Source organism: Clarias gariepinus, chromosome 14, assembly GCF_024256425.1.
Source record: "Clarias gariepinus isolate MV-2021 ecotype Netherlands chromosome 14, CGAR_prim_01v2, whole genome shotgun sequence".
NCBI classification, from domain to species: Eukaryota; Metazoa; Chordata; class Actinopteri; order Siluriformes; family Clariidae; genus Clarias; species Clarias gariepinus.
This window is the reverse complement of record NC_071113.1, coordinates 9,551,919-9,569,974: the sequence shown is the minus strand read 5'-3', so window position 1 is coordinate 9,569,974 and position 18,056 is coordinate 9,551,919. Positions and strand designations below refer to the sequence as shown.

Here is an 18,056-nt window from a genome sequence, read left to right as displayed (position 1 = left end):
TTCCTAAGTAAAGAAAACAGCTCAATATATAAAGTAGGAACAACTTTTTATGAATATTATGTACTAAAAAAAACAAAATTACACAGTTCAGGGCAGTATGGCCTCACACATCCATGGTCGAGGGTTCGATTCCCACCTCGTGTGCATGTTCTCCCAGCGCTTGGTGGGTTTCCTCCGAGTATTTCGGTTTCCTTCTACAGTCTAAAGACCTGCAGACCAGGCTAATTGCCCGTAGTGTATGTGTGTGTGTGTGTGTGTGTGTGTGCCCTGTTAAGGGTGTACCCTGCCTCGTGGGTTAGTCTACAGGTTTCTCGTAACCCCGTTTAGGATAAACTGTATAAAGAATGGACAAATTTGGACAAATTCCTATTTTCTTCTTTTTATATTTCTATATCATTATATTGATATTTGTTCTTATTTGTACAGTATATTTTACTAGCTAATTTCATTTTCTATCAAATTTCTTTTATTACAGTATATTTTACTTGTACAGTATATTTTATTATTTAATTTGATCTTCTAATGTATTTCTTTTATTCATATTTATCTCTTATGTTTAAGCTTTTATTTTTTAAGGTCACTGGCAGTCATATAAGCATTTTACAACATATCGTACCGTGTATGACTGTGTACGTGACAAAATTTGAATTTGAATTTGAATGAATAAACAAACACGATTCATTCAAATACTGTACATTAAGCTCTAATGGAATCAGGTTGCTTACTGTGTATTTATCTTTGCCAGAAAGAAACTTTAGCCAAGTAGACATTTTAACATTGAATATAATAAGCCCTACCTTACACACGCATATATACGCACAATATATAATGTATGATTATCCTACTTATCTGATGCCGTATACACAGACATGGAAGAAGTAAGGACACCCATAGGTTTATGATAAAATGTATGCATCAACATTTGTTACATTATTTAACAAATAAGGTTTAGCTATTAATAAAGAGGGCCGTTCAAGTCAAACGGACTTGTGATGAAATCGGTATTAAATAAAGGCATAAAACTAATTGACATTTATGGGAGCGTTTCACTACGGCGGCGGCTCTCGGCCGCAGTAAAGCATTTCAATGCTGCAAACATTTTAAAGAAGGCCGTATATCTGTGAATGATGATTCATGCTGAGGTGGCATCAGCCAGTGAAAACTCTCAGGAAAAAAAAATGTTCTGGAGTTATCACCGAAGGCGTTCTGTTTTTGCAGGACAATGCACATCCCCAAACTTCCCACCACCAACCAACTGTATAATACAGGACCTCAGCTGGGGGGTCATTAATCCTGACCTCACTCCCAGCCATTTCCACATGTTTTAGGCCACTGAAGGAGTTCCTGGGAGGTCAGCGTTTCAAACATGATGCAGGCAGTCCTTCCGTTCTACCTTGACGGTATCCAAGCACTAGTGAAACACTGGCATGCATGCATTAGTGTAACAGAGGATTATACAAAGAAATAAAGAGAGTTTTACTCTCACTCTCATAACAGTGTTCTGTCAATCAAAAGTCCCGAATTGACACGAACACCCCTCATACAGTAACTTTACATTATTATGTTGACTTTCCTTTTAGAAAGGTACTACAGATATACAACAAACAGATATAAAACAGCACAAAGACGGCTTTTTGATGGCCCAGGATCTAGCAGGTCATAACTCTGTTGTGTTTATATTTCAATCTGAAAAAAAATAGACATGTAATGTATTTTGGTGCATACGTTTTATCATAAAACTATCAGTGCCTGTTTTCCTCTTGCATTTCTGCATTTGTTGTCAAGAAAGAAGCATGTCTTGGATGTTTTCAGAATCCATGCACAAGCCTCGTGATCACCATTAATGCTGCGTGCAATCTTCGCCGTAGAGAAGAAGCGCATGACAGTAAATCTGTTTTGTTATCGTTTCTTATGCCTTTAAATAGATCATTGGGAGTGAAATCAATATGCTGTATGCATTTGGGACTGAGAAGGGTGAATCTGGTGCCTATAGGAGATATTATCATTCGATGCATACCGTGTGTTTAGTCTTTACCTTCTCTAAATAATAAAAAATGAGCCTCGTCAGGGAGAGAGAGAGAGAGGGAGAGAGACAGTATGTTAGATTTAAGGGCGAACACCCACACACTGCAGAGGACCAACTTTCACTGTACAATGCATAGATTAAAAAGGAATGATATGATGAAATATATATATGTTGTTGTTTTTTTTTTTTACATAAACCCATGCTTCATTTTTATCCATGAAAAAAGCATGCTTTCTGAGAACTGACATGGTGAAATGTTAGCGCAGGATCGGCATGGTGCAAAGTGTCGTAGTGTGTGTTCATGTGTGATAGGGTGTGTCAGAAATCTTTACTCTGTTACAGCACTGCAGCAACGCAACAACGAGCTCCCCCCTTTCTGTGTGTGTATGTGTGTGTGCGCGTGTGTGTGTGTGTGCATGCTGACTCGCTTGTTTGTCTGGCTTTCGACAGGCCACACCTTCCCAGTCCAGACCCTCGTGGATGCTCTTTGTACAGGCAGTGGAAAGAATGTTCCCAATGCAGAAACATTAGGCTTCGAGCATCGCCTGCACTCGCAGAAACACACCCTGAGCTGGCAGTACTCTTAGCGATGGACGTTTGTGTGTGCTGCTGCAGTTGTTTACGGGATACCTGTCATCTACATTTTTATCGTCCCATTATGGCAGTAAAAAAGGGAGGATATGCTTTTAAAAGAAGTAGTAGTCTATACTATTGATATTCTGATGTGATGTTCTAGCATTAAAAAATACATTAAATAATAAAGGGAATAAAACAATATAGGATGCATTGTTTGGGTATACAGTACAATTGAAATGAGTGGACTCATGACATAGATACATACAGTATATAAAAGCATTAAAAGTATTAAAGCCCAGTTCTATGCAAAGCTTGACCTAGAGTCCAATTAGTACTAAGTTAAGAAGCATCTCTATGCTTATTTGAAAACGTGATTTGTTTTTCAGTTTCTGCCTGAATACACACCTTTTTTCATTATGCCCAAGATCATGTTAGTTCCCCCTGTGCTACCAGAGGGGCTTTGACTCCACATGACCTCGGGGTGTGCTGTGGTACCATGGGATGTTATGGGACATTGAACTATGGCAGGCTGTGGTGCACTTAGTGTTCTGATACCTTTCTATCTCGGCCAGCATTGACTTTTTTCCTGGGATTCGTGCTGCGTTGGCTTTACTGTGGGATCAGACCAGACCTTTGTTGCCAGCGGGCATTGGAGAGTCTTGGGTGCCCATGATTCTGACACCAGTAATGTTATGGCTGATCGGTGTATGGTTGAATGCTTGAATCTGATTGGTCACAAGAGGTGTACATTATTTTCATATAAACAGCACGGGTAGTTCTGGCTTTAACTAGTGCTAGGTTTGTATTAATGCACTCGTTATATATTAATTGTTCATACACAGGGACTTGATAATAAATGGGTTTTAAAAAGAAGCTGAAGCTCAACAAAGTAATCGCAGAGTTTCTTTATTGTTTACGAAAGACTTGTAAGTTGTCAGTGATGATAGTAAAATGACAGACTACACCTGTGTGTGTGTGTGTTTGTGTGTGCAAGAAAAGATTAAAAAAGGTTTAGAACTGGGACTTATTTGTTTCTTGGATGTTCAGCAACTTTTAAATCAGACTATTTATCGGTAAAACACAGACAAGATGTTAATAAATTAAACATTACGATTCCTTTGTAAATAGCTGTGATATAATCAGAGTAATACATACAAAAATAAAGCACATCTGGACGGTACTGTAGCTGCACCCGGCATCGTCTCACCTCACCACAACAGTGTTACTGTATGTGATACAGTACAGATGTTATCGCATGTTCCTCTTTTCATATGGGACGTTTAATGGCAGTTGACCGTGAAAGGTCAGATACAGTAGTCCTACAGTATGCTTCAGGATATATGTCCTGAAGCTTAAGAGCTGAACCACTACTGCCACCGTTTTTAAAATAAAGTGTGAAAGAACCAGGGGGAAAAAACTAAACAAGGACCCTGAGTTATCAAACTTAATAGTCAAAGGTTTGGATCTGAGTTCTATTTAAGGTCAAAAGCCTGGAATGCTCAGTGATGAGTAATTAAATTTTATTCAACTATTAACTATTATAATTTTTTAAATTAGTAATTAGTTTATTGATAAACTTATAACTTCTAAGCAACGATACATTCATGTTTAATGCAGTCTGCGACAAATCAGACAAAATCAGATGATTCTCTGAGATAATCAGATGCTAAAACCAAAGCATCTTTTAACTTAAGTTTCTTTAAAGTTAACAGTGACTTTAAGTGTCAGAAAGATTCAAAATACGTTCCATGTTAGTGCAAAAGTAATGGCACTGCTTGCTTGTGAACCTAAACAGCTCCGTCTTTCAACATTAAAGTTTGCATGTGTTTTAGAAAACAAAAACTGCAAGAGAAAAAGCTTCATTTATGCTTTATGATTTTTATGCTTAAACAAACTTATTACAAAATCATTTTTCTTCCTACTTTATAATCATGTGCCACTTCGTGTTGGTCCATCACATATAATACTAAGAAAAAACATTTACATAAATGTGGAAAAGTTCGAGGGGTATCAATACTTTTGTTAAAAGGCACTGTATGGATTTTTTAACTCACCGCTACGTGGACGCTGCTGGGAAACGTTAAGCGCCGCGACGATGTCATTCTGTATTGTGAGCGTGGGTAGTACATGTGAAATGTCTGAGAAATGGCACTTCAATCAGCCGCGTAAACCTTGGCATATAAAAAGGTGTGACTGCTGGATGGAGACAGTAACAGTGACCTTTCTGGGCATACAGTATGTAGTTCTTGACATCATCACTGCATAGGCAGCGTACAGTACACTGACGGATGACCCCAAGGTCTTACTGTTTTGTAAACGTTGCCATGGCAACGATGACAAACAAGGAGACTACCACGTTTGGCTTTAATCTCGGGCCAGGATCGCCGCCGTCATCTCCAGATAGACTACAAAGCTAACAGTTATCGATGAGTTTGAGTCGTTTCTATTACCAGGTAGGAAACGTACACTTATTACATTGCATTACTGCATTGCTAGTTTGAGGTGTGGGTTGGAATTGACCGGAGTGACTGGACTAAAGCCAGACTTTGAGTAGCCCTGCCGTAGACCATACTCTGTTGAGACATATGTTCATTTTTTTTCTCACTTGGCTTCTAGTATACACTCCATGATGTTAACCATGTCATAACTGTCATGATCAGCAAGACCCTATATAATAAATATGAGGCTGAGTCAGATCGTAATGCTCTTTCCATCCAATAGATGAAACATTTGCTCATCTTCCTGGCGGATTCTTTTTACGCAACCGAGCCAGAACACAATCAAAGCTCAAACAAAACAGGTTTTTCTCTTTCGGCACCTCTCTGGCATTTGTACTCACAACATTGTAGTCTCTACAGCTTTTTCACACAACTAGACCTGATGCAAGATGAGCATCATCTTATCATCTTCCACTAATGCACTGGATCGTAGCAGCATAGAGAGTTTTTTTCTCTCTCTCTCTCTCTTCCCCTACACAGTGTGGGTGTGGGCTCATCTATGCTATCTGCAGTGCATTTGCTCATCTCGTTGCAGTGGAAATCCCCCTGAAATATTCCCTTCCATCCTATCCCTCTCCACCAGTGACATTTCTTACAGCACTCTGTTTTCCATTTCTTCTCCCGCATTAATCTTCTCCTCTCACTGCTCCAGTTTATTACAAACATCAGGCAGCCTGTCGGACGAGCGCCGAATGTGTAAGGACGTGACCCGAGTGCTGGATAATGTATAACAACCTTTGACGTCACTACGTCCAAAACTACTGTACCTCTATACATTTATGTGATTTCTTTATTGCATCAACAGACAGTGACAGGGAGATACTGTTATAAAAGCAAGATGAAAGTAAAACAGGAATAAAATTTTACATTACACAGCAATCTCACAGTTATCTCTGGATGATATTTGTTTTTATGTATTAGAAATGTAGAGTATAATGTCTTTTTTTGTTTGTTTGTTTGTTTGTTTTTTTCAGACTGACACCAATGCCAGTTACCTGCGAGCAGCCCGGGCCGGTAACCTGGAGAAAGCCCTCGATTACCTGAAGTCTGGGGTCGAGATCAACATCTGCAACCAGGTCAGTTAGACTTATACTGGCACCAAACTATGGTAACAACCACAGCTAATGGAAAAACAGAATTTCTCGCAGAATTTGTCACGGATCTGGATGACTTCTGCATTAGGGAGTCAGTATAAAATCATTTTAAATCAAATTATAATGCAAGAAAAACGTGTCATGGTTCAACAATGGATACGACGCTGGTGCAGGCTCAACTTTATTCAACACTGCGATAAACAGTGAAGCAAAAAGTACCGCCTTCAAACTATGAACTTGGACTATAAACAAGTAATACGTGTTGTTGTTGTTGTTAGTCTTTTGGTTGGTCCTGTCGAGGGGTCACCACAGCAGACCAACTGATCCGCACAACAATTTGGCACAGGTTTTACGTCGGATGCGCTTCCTGACGCAACCCTCCACTTTTATCCGGGCTTGGGATCAGCACTGCATCCAGTGGCTGGGGTTAGGGCTTTGGGCGGGAATCGAACCCATGCCTTCTGCCCAATGAACAAGTAATACATGCTAACACTTTTAGTACCAACGAAGACGAGTGCTACAAAACTGAAACTTAAATAGTGTGGTAACGAGGAGAAAAACAGAACTCAGGTGTGCCATGTTAGTAACATGTGGCTAATGAGAGCTGTAGTTCAGTGGCTCCTCAACAAAAATGTAATTAAATTAATAATAATTTTAAAAAATGCTGTTGGGTTGCATGCAAAAAAGAAGAACTATAAACTCTTTGAAAGTGCACTTTGTAAGTGTCAGGGCCCTTGGTAAGGGCCAGGGGTAGCTCAGTGGTTAAGGCATTGGACTACGGTTCAGAAGATCCCATGTTCAAACCCCACAACCACCAAGTTGCCACTGTTGGGCCCTTGAGCAAGGCCCTCAACTGCTCAGATGTATAATGAGATAAAAAAAATGTAAGTCGCTCTGGATAACACAGACAGGATGTCACAAAATGTTTTGTAGACTTAGTTAGTTTTGTAACATTCAAATAAAGTTGACTACTTAGCTAAATTGGTTTTGCTAACTTGATTGGTGCATGGCAACAGCATGACTTTTTTTTTTTTTTCTTTGATTTTCTTCCTAATTTAGTCGTGATGTTTTCAGGACTTTATTGAGCAAGGTCGTTAACCCCAAAGCTCTGAAACAATCGGCTGTTGAGCAGCAACATCGACGGACAAGGCACATTCAAGTCAACAGAACACAATTATGAGAAAGAAAAACTCCCTTGATTTCTCTATATAATCCCGTTATACACCAATGCACTTATTCCAGTGTTTCCAGTGTTTTAGTGCTTTGGATACCATTTAGGTAGAAAGTTTTCCAGTACACCAGAGCCATGATTGCACTGCATTCTTCACTCGTGGAAATGGCTTTAAACGAGGTCGTGCAAGTGGTGTTGGTGTATGATTATGTGCACGATTCCCACAGACCAGATGCGTCTCTTCTGCAAGTTGATGACAAGTTATACATAGATTTTCAATAATCTCTCTGAATGTTCATTGAAACGACTGTAGTGGGTGCCGAGCCACATCAGCTGGGACGCCATTCACAGCAGTACACCCGTCCTTAAAAATGTTTTATCATTCAGTTGTGTTACTGCGGATAAGAGTCTCATCAACGTACTGTGCATGACGCCTTCTGTAATTGGTTTTATGCATCATTTATGAGACATAAGGGTAGGTTTTACTCTCATAACCGTGTTCTGTTATGCTGAATAGTCAACGTCAGAGTTTGACTTGAGCGATCCTCGTTCTAACAAGGATTGCAAGGAACTGTCTGTCAGCATTGATCAAGGGATGTATAATGATAACAGCATCATTTATTTTTTTACAGTATATTCTTAGACAATACAATATGTACAACATATTGCCAAAAAATCTTGATATGTGTTTTTTGAATTATTCCTATTTGTGAACTATTCCAACATGGAGTTGTTCCCTTGCTGTTATTAGTGTTCCATTGGAATTTAAAGTGTGTTTGTGGGGATTTGTGTTCATTCAACCACAAGAGCATTAGTGATATTAGGCGTTTAGTTTAACCCAACAGCATTCAGTGGGGTTGACGTCAGGGCTCTATACAAATCACTCAATTTCTTCACTTTCAAACTTGGCAAGCCACATTTTAATAGTGCTCTCTTTCTGCACAGAAGCATTGTCATGCTAAAACAGTCGTTGGTCATTTCGGCTGTTCCCGGCAAGAGGTCGCGGCAAGGGGTCGCACATACAAGCTTGGCACATGTTTTTACACCGGACTGCATCCAGTGGCTGGGGGTTTGGGTATTGGCTGGGGATAGAACCCGGGCCTTTTGCATGGCAGGCGAAACACCTGAATGAGTTTATCAGAGGGACAATCCACGTTAGATGTTTTGGAGATAAAGTCAGAGAGGCCAGATTGAGGTGGTTTGGACATGTTCAGAGGAGAGATGGTGAATATATTGGTAGAAGGATGCTGGGGTTGGAACTGCCAGGCAGGAGATCTAGAGGAAGACCAAAGAGGAGATTTATGGATGCAGTGAGAGAGGACATGAAGTTAGTTGGCGTGAGAGAAGAGGATGCAGCGGATAGGGTAAGATGGAGGCAAATGATTCGCTGTGGCGACCCCTGAAAGGGAACAGCCGAAAGACAAAGAAGAATAATGTATGAGGTTATTAACCACTTTTCTTGGTGAGTAGAGCCTGTAAGTTGTCCAGCTCAATATGTATACCAGGTTCCGTACGCATACATTCAAATGTGTATAAGCTGTGCAGCAAAATCTCATGTGAAGACCTCCCAAAAAATCCTTAGAAAAACAATAGGGGCCTTTACACTCTATGATGTCATAGGTCTCTTGTCAAAGTACTTACAACTAGTTGCCCTAACAACTAGTGAGCAGATATTAAGGATAAAGGCATGGACACTGTTATGGCTTTGTGCAGTACTTCCTACACATTCAGGTCAACTTGGCCATTGTGTATCACAGATGCTTCATATTTGAGAATTCTGTCAAGTCTGCATGAAAGCCACAAGTAGCATATGTAATATATTATGGTATACTGAAGCATAGTTATGAGCATTTATTAAGTTTCAAAGGCTTTCATTGATAATTACATTAGGTTTTTGAAAAGAGTCAATATTTGCAGTGTTGACCCTACTTTTTCAAGTCCTTTGCACTTTGCCCTGGCCTCCCGTCAGTCAAATCCTGGGCCACATCCTAACTAAAGCCAACCCATTCTTGCATAATCAATGCTTGGAGTTGGTCAAAAATTCTGGCTTTTTGTTTACCTGCCTCTTGAGGATTACGCAATGAGTTCCCAATGAGTTCTCAATAGGATTAAAGTCTGAGGCCATGAACCCAGGAATTTCAATGTTTTGTTCCCCGAACGACTTAGATGTCACTATTTCCTTATGGCAAGGTGCTCCATCATACTGGAAAAGGCATTGTTCGTCACCAAACTGTTATTGGATGGTTGGAAGAAGTCGCTCATGGAGGATGTTTTTGTACCATTCTTTATTCATGGCAATGTTCTTGTAGGTAACCCCTTTCCCGTTTTGTTTAAGAAGCAACTCCACACATACTGTAACTGGTCTCAGGATGTTTTAATGTCGGCATGATACAGGACTGATGGTTGTGCTCACCTTCATACATACCACGAAGGGCAGCAAAAAAAGCCACTCCTCTCCAAAAAAACCTCAGGGGTAGACAGTCGTGATTCTCCTTCATTCTGAGACCATTCATGTGTGGTGTTGCTCCTTAACCAAGGGCACCAAACATGTTTATACAATATATGCCTCTCTTCTGATGGTCACACAATGAATTAAAATGAAAAATATGCTTATTTAAATAAGAGTATGCTCCTCCATTTGTCCTTAACAGATTAATGAAATAGAGTTAAATGTAAAAAGTAAACATAACTAAATTATCTATTTGCAATAAGAAAAAAATTAAGTTTTCCACTAAGTTAGACTGCAGAGCTCATGAAATCTTTCTAGAGAGAATTGAATACACATCACGGATGAAATGAGTCATTTAACTCAACATCAGAGTCTGGTATTGTTTTATCATAGATCTTTCAATATATATTGATATCCTAGGCGATGCACTCACTCTCAGCATAGTCAGTATTTCTGATGTTTTACTATTTGAATGTTATTTTGTTCAACACCCTGACTTACCGTTTTTTTTGTTTGTTTTTCTTTTTCTGTGCATTCAGAATGGCCTGAACGCTCTCCATCTCGCCTCCAAAGAGGGCCATGTGGAGATGGTGGCACAGCTTATTAAACTCGGAGCCACCGTGGATGCGGCAACAAAGGTAGGCACAAAGGGTGCTGCAGGAGTTTCCACTTCCCACTGATAAACACACACATACACATACACACTCCATATATTACAGCAAGAGTGTTTATTACTGACGGCCAGTGTAATGAGTTCAGCTGTCGGTGGCTTTGCTGCCTCGGCACATTTCCAAAGTCAAGGTTATGGACAGTTTTCAAGAGACATACAGGCCACATTTAAGCAGCGGAAATAGTCCCTTAATAAAACTCTTTCCACAACAATGATATTGCACAGGCTGCCAAAATCCTGTGGCTTAATTCCACGTTTGTAAATAAACACTGGCCGGTACCTCGTTTCTCAAATGGACCAAATAAGAGCAGAACACAGCAGATTTATTATGCTGATATGCCGACAGACCACAGAGTTTATTCCCACAAACTGCTTTTATTTAAAAACTCTAAAATCTAGCATCCTGATGAGTAGGTCATGTTGCTGCCTCACAGCTCCAAGGTCCCTGGTTCGGTCCTTAGTTTAGGTTCCTATCTTAGGATTCTACATATCCGCTGGGTTCTCTAATTTGTTCCCAACCTGAAAATCCTGCCAGAACTGTAGGTGGATCGGCTGTTCTAAATTGCCCCTAGGTTTGAATGTGTGTGAACAACCTGGTGTCCTGCATCCGTCATCTCACCCAGTGTTCTTACGATAAGCTTTGTACAGTACCTACCACAAACTTGATCAGGAAGAAACAGTAGTGTTACATTCATTTTTAAGTATTTACCTCGTGTGTTTGTGCCTACAGAAAGGAAACACGGCTCTGCACATCGCCTCCCTCGCTGGTCAGACCGATGTGGTTCGAGAGCTGGTGAATAATGGAGCCAACGTCAATGCACAGTCTCAGGTACGAGCCCAGGGCAAAACAGGAAACTGAAACAGTAGGGATCGTTTTCTTTCACAGATGGTCCCAGGACTGTTCCTTCAGGGGCGTCACTTCCTATAGAATATTTATGCTTTAGAGGTTGTTTTCTTTAAATGAGTGTTCTTCCAATTAAGCTTTTTACCTATAAATACATAGATTTGCTTTGTAAAATACCTATTCTTACGATTTTCGTTTTACTACAGCCATTTTTTTACAAAAGCTTTTTCCTCTAGTACTTACTGTAAAGCTTTTTCTTTAACAACTGCACTTCCCAGAGGGTTCCCCTTCCTGTAGAGGATTCTCCTTTAGAGTCTAGACTTGCTTTATAAGCATTTGTCTTTGACAGTGTCCTTCCTATACAGGTTTTTCCTTTAGTCTGTACTTCCTGTAGAGGATTTTCTCTTAAGAGTCTTTACTTCCTGTAAAGGATTTACCTTTAGAAAGGTCACTTCCTGTAAAGGATTTACCTTAAGAGTCTGTACTTCCTGTAGAGGACTTTCCTTTCAAGTCTCTACCTCCTATAGAGGCTTTATCCTTAGGTGGTGCACTTCCTGTAGAGGATTTACCTTTGGAAAGTTCACTTCCTGTAGAGGATTTTCCTTTACAGTCTGTACTTCCTATAGAGGATTTTCCTTTAGAGTCTGTACTTCCTGTGGAGGCTTTTCCTTTGACAGCGCACTTCCTGTAAATGATGGTGTTTCATGGAACGATTTTTCATGTAACCATGTAAACATTATTTATGCATGGAGAACTGTCAAAATTAAATGAAGCCTGTAAGCAAGTAAAGTACCACGTGATGTTTTAACACACACTCACATACAGACAGATCTCTCTATGCTGGGCTGGGCCATATCACTAGCTGCATTGCTACGTGGCTGGCATGGTTAATGAGTGCTTGGTGTGTAACACGGCCAGCTTGGCCTTAAATGACTCAGTGTGACTGCAGAGCAGCTGACGGATCTCCCGAGGTAGCGTGACGTTCCTGGATGTCCAACAACCTCATTTTTATCAGGAGAAATTATTGGAAATGTTCCCGATGCATGACCTATCTTCCACTCTGTCCAATCTGAGCATCCACCATCTCACACACACAAACACACACACGCACACATTTCTTCATCTGTGACAGCTGATTATCTCAGCAGAGAAGAACACACAGTTAGCAGCGCTCGTATAGTGAGCCCAGCAGGAACCCTGACGTTTCATGAGCACTGTATTATAATTACAACCCCAAAACAGCAAAATTTTAACTCTTATTTGGAAGATTTATACTCATTCACTGATTTATACTGATACTGAACATTCGGACACCTCCTTGTTCCTTTAAGTTTCTAATAGGGTTTCAAGTTCTGATCAGAGATTGGGAAGTATGTACATGTAGCAGCTTCCTGTGCACAGCGCATGTATCTCATGTCACGCATCCCTTAGTGTTGTAAAGTTTAGGAAATATTACATGCACATGCACAGCATCCAAACTGCATCATGTATATTACTCAATATATATATTCCCGTTTAGGCCATCGGTTTGAATTTAATTGAAAAGTGGATTCCATAATAACTTAAACAGCTGCCCTGTTATATTGAACTTCCACCTCAGTATAACTGCAGATCAATCCCTGCTATCCGAAATCACCCCAATGAGGATGAGTTCCCTGTTGACTCTGGTTCCTTTCAAGGTTTCTCCCGATCGCCATCTCGGAGGAGTTTTTCCTCGCCACCGTCACCGTCGGTTTGCTTATCAGGGACAATCTAATCATTACAATTTACAGATTTCCTCACACTTTTCTAACTCATTTTTTCTAACTTTTACAAACATCCTAATACCATAGGTGTCCTAATGCTGTAATGTGACCAGATTAACGCCACCACACCAATAATTCCTGCTGGAAAGAATTCAGAAATTTGGGGTCAAGGTCATGGATTTGAATTTATTTGGCAACTAAGTATAAAGATCTTTATAAAGTACAACAGCATGTTATTGTGAAACCATCTAGACTCTTACTTGTGTTGAATATTAATGATCCAATGAAGCCTATCCTCCTGTGTATGTGTGTATATGTAAAGTTAAGAAGATGAAAACACAGTATTTGTGCTGATTTCATTTTTTTAAACATATAATACAGAAAATATGTGTGCTAAAAATCTACTTCTGGCGTTTATGCAACATGAACTAAAGTGACTGAACTTGCTTCCCTAAAAATTTAAAGTTGCTAACTTCAGACGTTTTGGAGAGATGATGTTATATGTGCTTCAAAAATTGCAATTTTTCAGCGTTATACTGTCTTGCTTTAAACTATAATAATTTAAAATGCAACTTATTTTGTTTAATAAGTATTGATACTAAAATGAATTTAAGTTCTAGAGGCGTATGACCTGTAAAAATTATTGCATAAATCAAAGCATTCCGTGCAAAATGATGGATTTTTTCCCCAAAAAATCTGTAGTGTCCGTAACCATGTCAAATTCATATTGCAATATCATAATGTTATATAATCCCATGTAAAAATTCACTATTTAGAACCAATATCATGTTTGGCTGATTGTGATGTGAATATATATATTTTTTTTTTTTCCCAGAACGGCTTCACGCCACTCTACATGGCTGCACAGGAGAACCATCTGGACGTGGTCCGCTTTCTGCTGGACAACAGCTCCAGCCAGAGCATCGCCACAGAGGTACAGACAAGTCAAAGACTTAAAAAAACTTTTCAAATAAAAAACATCATCAAGGCTGAATTTACCAGTGGAGATACAAGCAAGAAAGAGAAAGAGAGATTTCTGCAGAAAAGCTAAATATTCCAGTTGATGTGGTTCAACTGTGGCTTACATGAGGAACAAATAATCAAGGAGATGTAGTGTGAATTGGCCTGATTGTTTCTCAGAACCAGCATTGAACTGATTTATTTCTTTTTTTTAACCACACCATTTTGTGGTTTAGTTTTGTTTCATGAACTGGACCCCCCTGTTTTGCACACATTCTTATAAACATCCTTCTTATTAACTTATTTCTTATATTATTAGATATAATACTATGGCATCTTTCTCAACATAGTTAGCATAAAAATAAGCACTTAACCAAGAGTCTAGGACCGAACCTTAAACCGCGTCATAATGCCCTACATGATTACAAATGTGGCCACACAGACTGAATAGCTGGAGCTGCATTGCATTATTGCTCCATTATCCAACACAGCGTCATCACCGGTGGCCATTTAAAGAAGGCCATGTGTCAGTCGTTCCCTTGTACATTCAGTGAGTGGAATGTCTGTTCTTTGAAAATTGACAAATAGCTTGACACCAACCTGCAGAAGAGATGCATATGTGTGTGCCAACTGTATACACAGTCATTCACCAGCACCACTTGCACATTACAGGAAGTCAACTGAAGTTATTTCCACAGTCCTGTATAGTCCTCATCTCGCACCAAATGATTTCCAAATGTTTGGGCCATTAAAGGAGATCATGGGAGGCCATCGTTTCAGACGTGACGCAGGCTCATGGCTCTGGGGTACTGAGAAATGAGAAATTACTATTTTGATGAGACACTTACGATAGTGTAGCAGGGGATTGTATAGAGAAATGAAGATACTTATAACGGTATTCTGTTATTCTGCAGAATTAAAAGTCCTGGGTTTGAACGGCCCTTAGGATTTCTTCATATCCATTGTGGTTCTGATAGAACCATAATGATTTACAAATAACTTACGCACTACGCTACAATGTTTTTAATCCAAAACATCATTTTAAATTTTGGAGGATGCTTGAAATTTTGCTTGTATTTCCATATCGAACTCCGAGAAACTTTATGATTTCCCTCGGACTTGCTGCGATCTCAAGATCAGACTAGTTTAGGATCAGATTCTGGAAATGTCCCATTACCTCTTAATGTTGCTCCTTCCTTAAATGGTCACAATAGCATCAACTACTATAGGGGATAACTATTGTAATTGGTAATATTGTGACCATTTACGGAAGGAGTCTCCAGTGTCAGTAAGTCCCTGTGTAAATAGTTACTATAGAAACAAAAACATAATAGAACGTATTCATATTCAAGCATATTCATATACAGTAAACGAGTGATTTGCAGAGCTGCTGTTAAAAGATCTTTAAAGCCGTACAGTTATATTTACAGAGAATTGTGCCGTGGCATGGACCTCGATATTGCTTTAAGCTTGTGTGGTCTTACACAACAGGAGTTAAAGTAACAGGATCTTGTCATTGCTGTTGTGTAATCAGTATGATATGAGAACTGACCTTGCAGTTATTTCCACACAAGGGTAAAGAAGGTTATAAGACTGTGCAGTGAGGGTGTTGAATGTCATGCTGTGTGTCTATGTGTTGTCAGGGGGGGCCAAATACCCCCAATGATGATGGGAATATCGGGACAGTTTGGGCCTTTTGAGGACAATTGGTGTCTTATCCCAGTGGAAAATTGCACTTATACAAAAACTGTTACTTTTATAATAATAATAATAATAATAATAACAACAACAATAACAACAACAATATTTAATAATAATTGGTTATGGTAAGGTTCTGGTCTAGTCATAGCTTTAAAAATAGATGCATTAATAGCTGTGTCAGTGGAAGGTTCATAGAATGATATTAAGATGTATGTGCGTGTATTTGTTTATGAATATGAGTGTGAGAATTTGTCCCAAAAGCTTGGGAATGCCTAAGGATGTATCGGCCATTCTCTCACCGTCATCTCCAACCCCCTCACACACAACACATTATGCAAACGAGTTGCTTGAAGTGTTTGAAGTACTTCTTAGGAATTAATAATTCATGCTAAGCAACAAAGAGATTGAAGAAGTGGAGAAAATGTTTATTTTATTTTAATTATTTAAAACAAGAAGTCGGTTCGGGAGTTGGTCCTGAGGAACGTCGTTATCTAGGAAAAGTTCTCTAGCAGTGAAGATACAGTATGTTATGGAAATATTAATAATGCAATAATTTTCTTATATTGTATATGGCTGTTTTTTAATAATATAAATTATTATTATTGTTATTATTATTGTGATAAAAATGTAAGCATTGCTCATGCTCTTCTGTTAGCTTGTGTAAAGGTGTATATGTGCGTTTGTGTATTTGTGTGTAGGATGGCTTCACTCCATTAGCCGTAGCACTACAGCAGGGTCATGATCAGGTGGTCTCTCTTCTCCTGGAGAACGACACTAAAGGAAAAGTACGTCTTCCTGCGCTCCACATCGCCGCCCGCAAAGACGACACCAAAGCCGCAGCTCTGCTGCTCCAGAACGACCACAACGCTGACGTCGAGTCCAAGGTGACCTTCGCACGCCTGCCACCATCACACCCTCAGTGCTTATTTTATGTCCTTAGAACTTGATGGTGCTTCACAACACTGTTTAGCATTTCTTAAACGTACTGTATAATCATTATTATTATTATTATTATTATTATTCTCATAAACAACAATGTATGTGTAATATTTAGAAGGAGAACACAGAACACTATTTATTCCATTAAGAATTGAGGCTTACTGTAGATCTCAGCACTAGAGGAACATTCTCTCTCTAGTGCTGTTTATAACTCACGGATTCTTCACGCACCATCCAGTTAAGCTCTTTTTTCGTGGCATTTTTGTGGCGTGCTGTGGTTGTGTTTTGTTCTGGTCTGTTTTTTGGTTTTTTCTTGTTTTTGTGACTCTCCCCAACCATGAAGCAGCTTTCATCGGTACCATTGTGAGTGTGTGATACACTAACCGTGCCATTCTCTCCCTTCTCGGGCCCATGGGTATGCGCTGCCGTAGATGATGGTGAATAGAACCACAGAGGTATATGTGCAGCGAATTTACACCCTTCTCCTGCTCGCTCCTGGCTGCTTCCTGTTAATGCATCACCCTTTCCTTCTCTGTCTGCTTCGCTTTTTCCTATATATTCGGGCCAGTCGCGGTAAACCAGTAGCACAGTAGAGTCATAGCACTGCGGGAGGCAAGAATACAGAAGGGTGGTGTGGAGAGGAAAACCACAGCTGAGGCTGAGGTGGTTTGGGGTTGATGGGATAAATCACTGTATAGGCTGTAGAAGTGGGGATGTGACAAGAAGTACTATCCAGTAACAGAAATCTATCCAATGGTGGAAACTTGAGCACTTTTGTAAGTTGCTCTGGATAAAAGCGTCTGCCAAATGTCTAAATGTAAGTGTGAAAATACTAAATACAAAAACAGAAGGTCGAGTTCTCAGAATTTAGAGCATTAAGCTCTTATGCCACAGGCTTGTCCACAGTCCAATGGGCAATGGTTTGTAATTGTGTCCATACAAACTGGACTATTATAGTAGGTCTATAACCGGGGCCAAAAGTTTTGAGAATGAAACAAACGAAAAAACATAATTTTCACAACGTCTGCTGCTTCAGTCGTCTTAGATCCTATTGTCAGATGTTAAATGAAGTATAATTACAAGCATTTTGGCTTTTATTGACAATTACATCAAGTTTATGCAAAGACTCAATATAAGCAGTGTTGACCCTTATTTTTCAAGAGATCTGGAATTCACCCTGGCATGCTTCTGGGCCACATCCTGACTGATGGAAGCCCATTCTTGCATGATCAGTGCTTGAAGTTTGTCATCCACCTTCCTCAAGTTCTCAATAGGATTAAGGTCAATTTTGCACAAGAACACAGCCATGAATGAATAATAGTACAAAAACATCCTCCGAGACCAACTCCTCCCAACCATCCAGGAACCGTTTGGTAGGAAACA

At 39.6% G+C, this 18,056-nt stretch overlaps 1 protein-coding gene across 21 annotated transcripts in view; it reads left to right on the top strand.

Moving 5' to 3' along the window:
- The window catches only part of ank3b (ankyrin 3b), a 179,088-nt gene that overhangs the window by 92,202 nt on the left and 68,830 nt on the right, over positions 1-18,056 (top strand). For 12 of the 21 annotated variants that reach the window (XM_053511287.1, XM_053511298.1, XM_053511294.1 and 9 more), the window contains exons 2-7: positions 6,075-6,176; positions 10,354-10,452; positions 11,215-11,313; positions 13,909-14,007; positions 16,433-16,618; positions 17,105-17,128. In XM_053511287.1, coding sequence (XP_053367262.1) covers positions 6,075-6,176; positions 10,354-10,452; positions 11,215-11,313; positions 13,909-14,007; positions 16,433-16,618; positions 17,105-17,128 — 609 coding nt within the window. Of the gene's footprint in view, positions 1-5,013; positions 5,056-6,074; positions 6,177-10,353; positions 10,453-11,214; positions 11,314-13,908; positions 14,008-16,432; positions 16,619-17,104; positions 17,129-18,056 lie in introns of those variants that run through there. The other 9 variants (XM_053511300.1, XM_053511301.1, XM_053511299.1 and 6 more) reach the window with 2 other exon arrangements.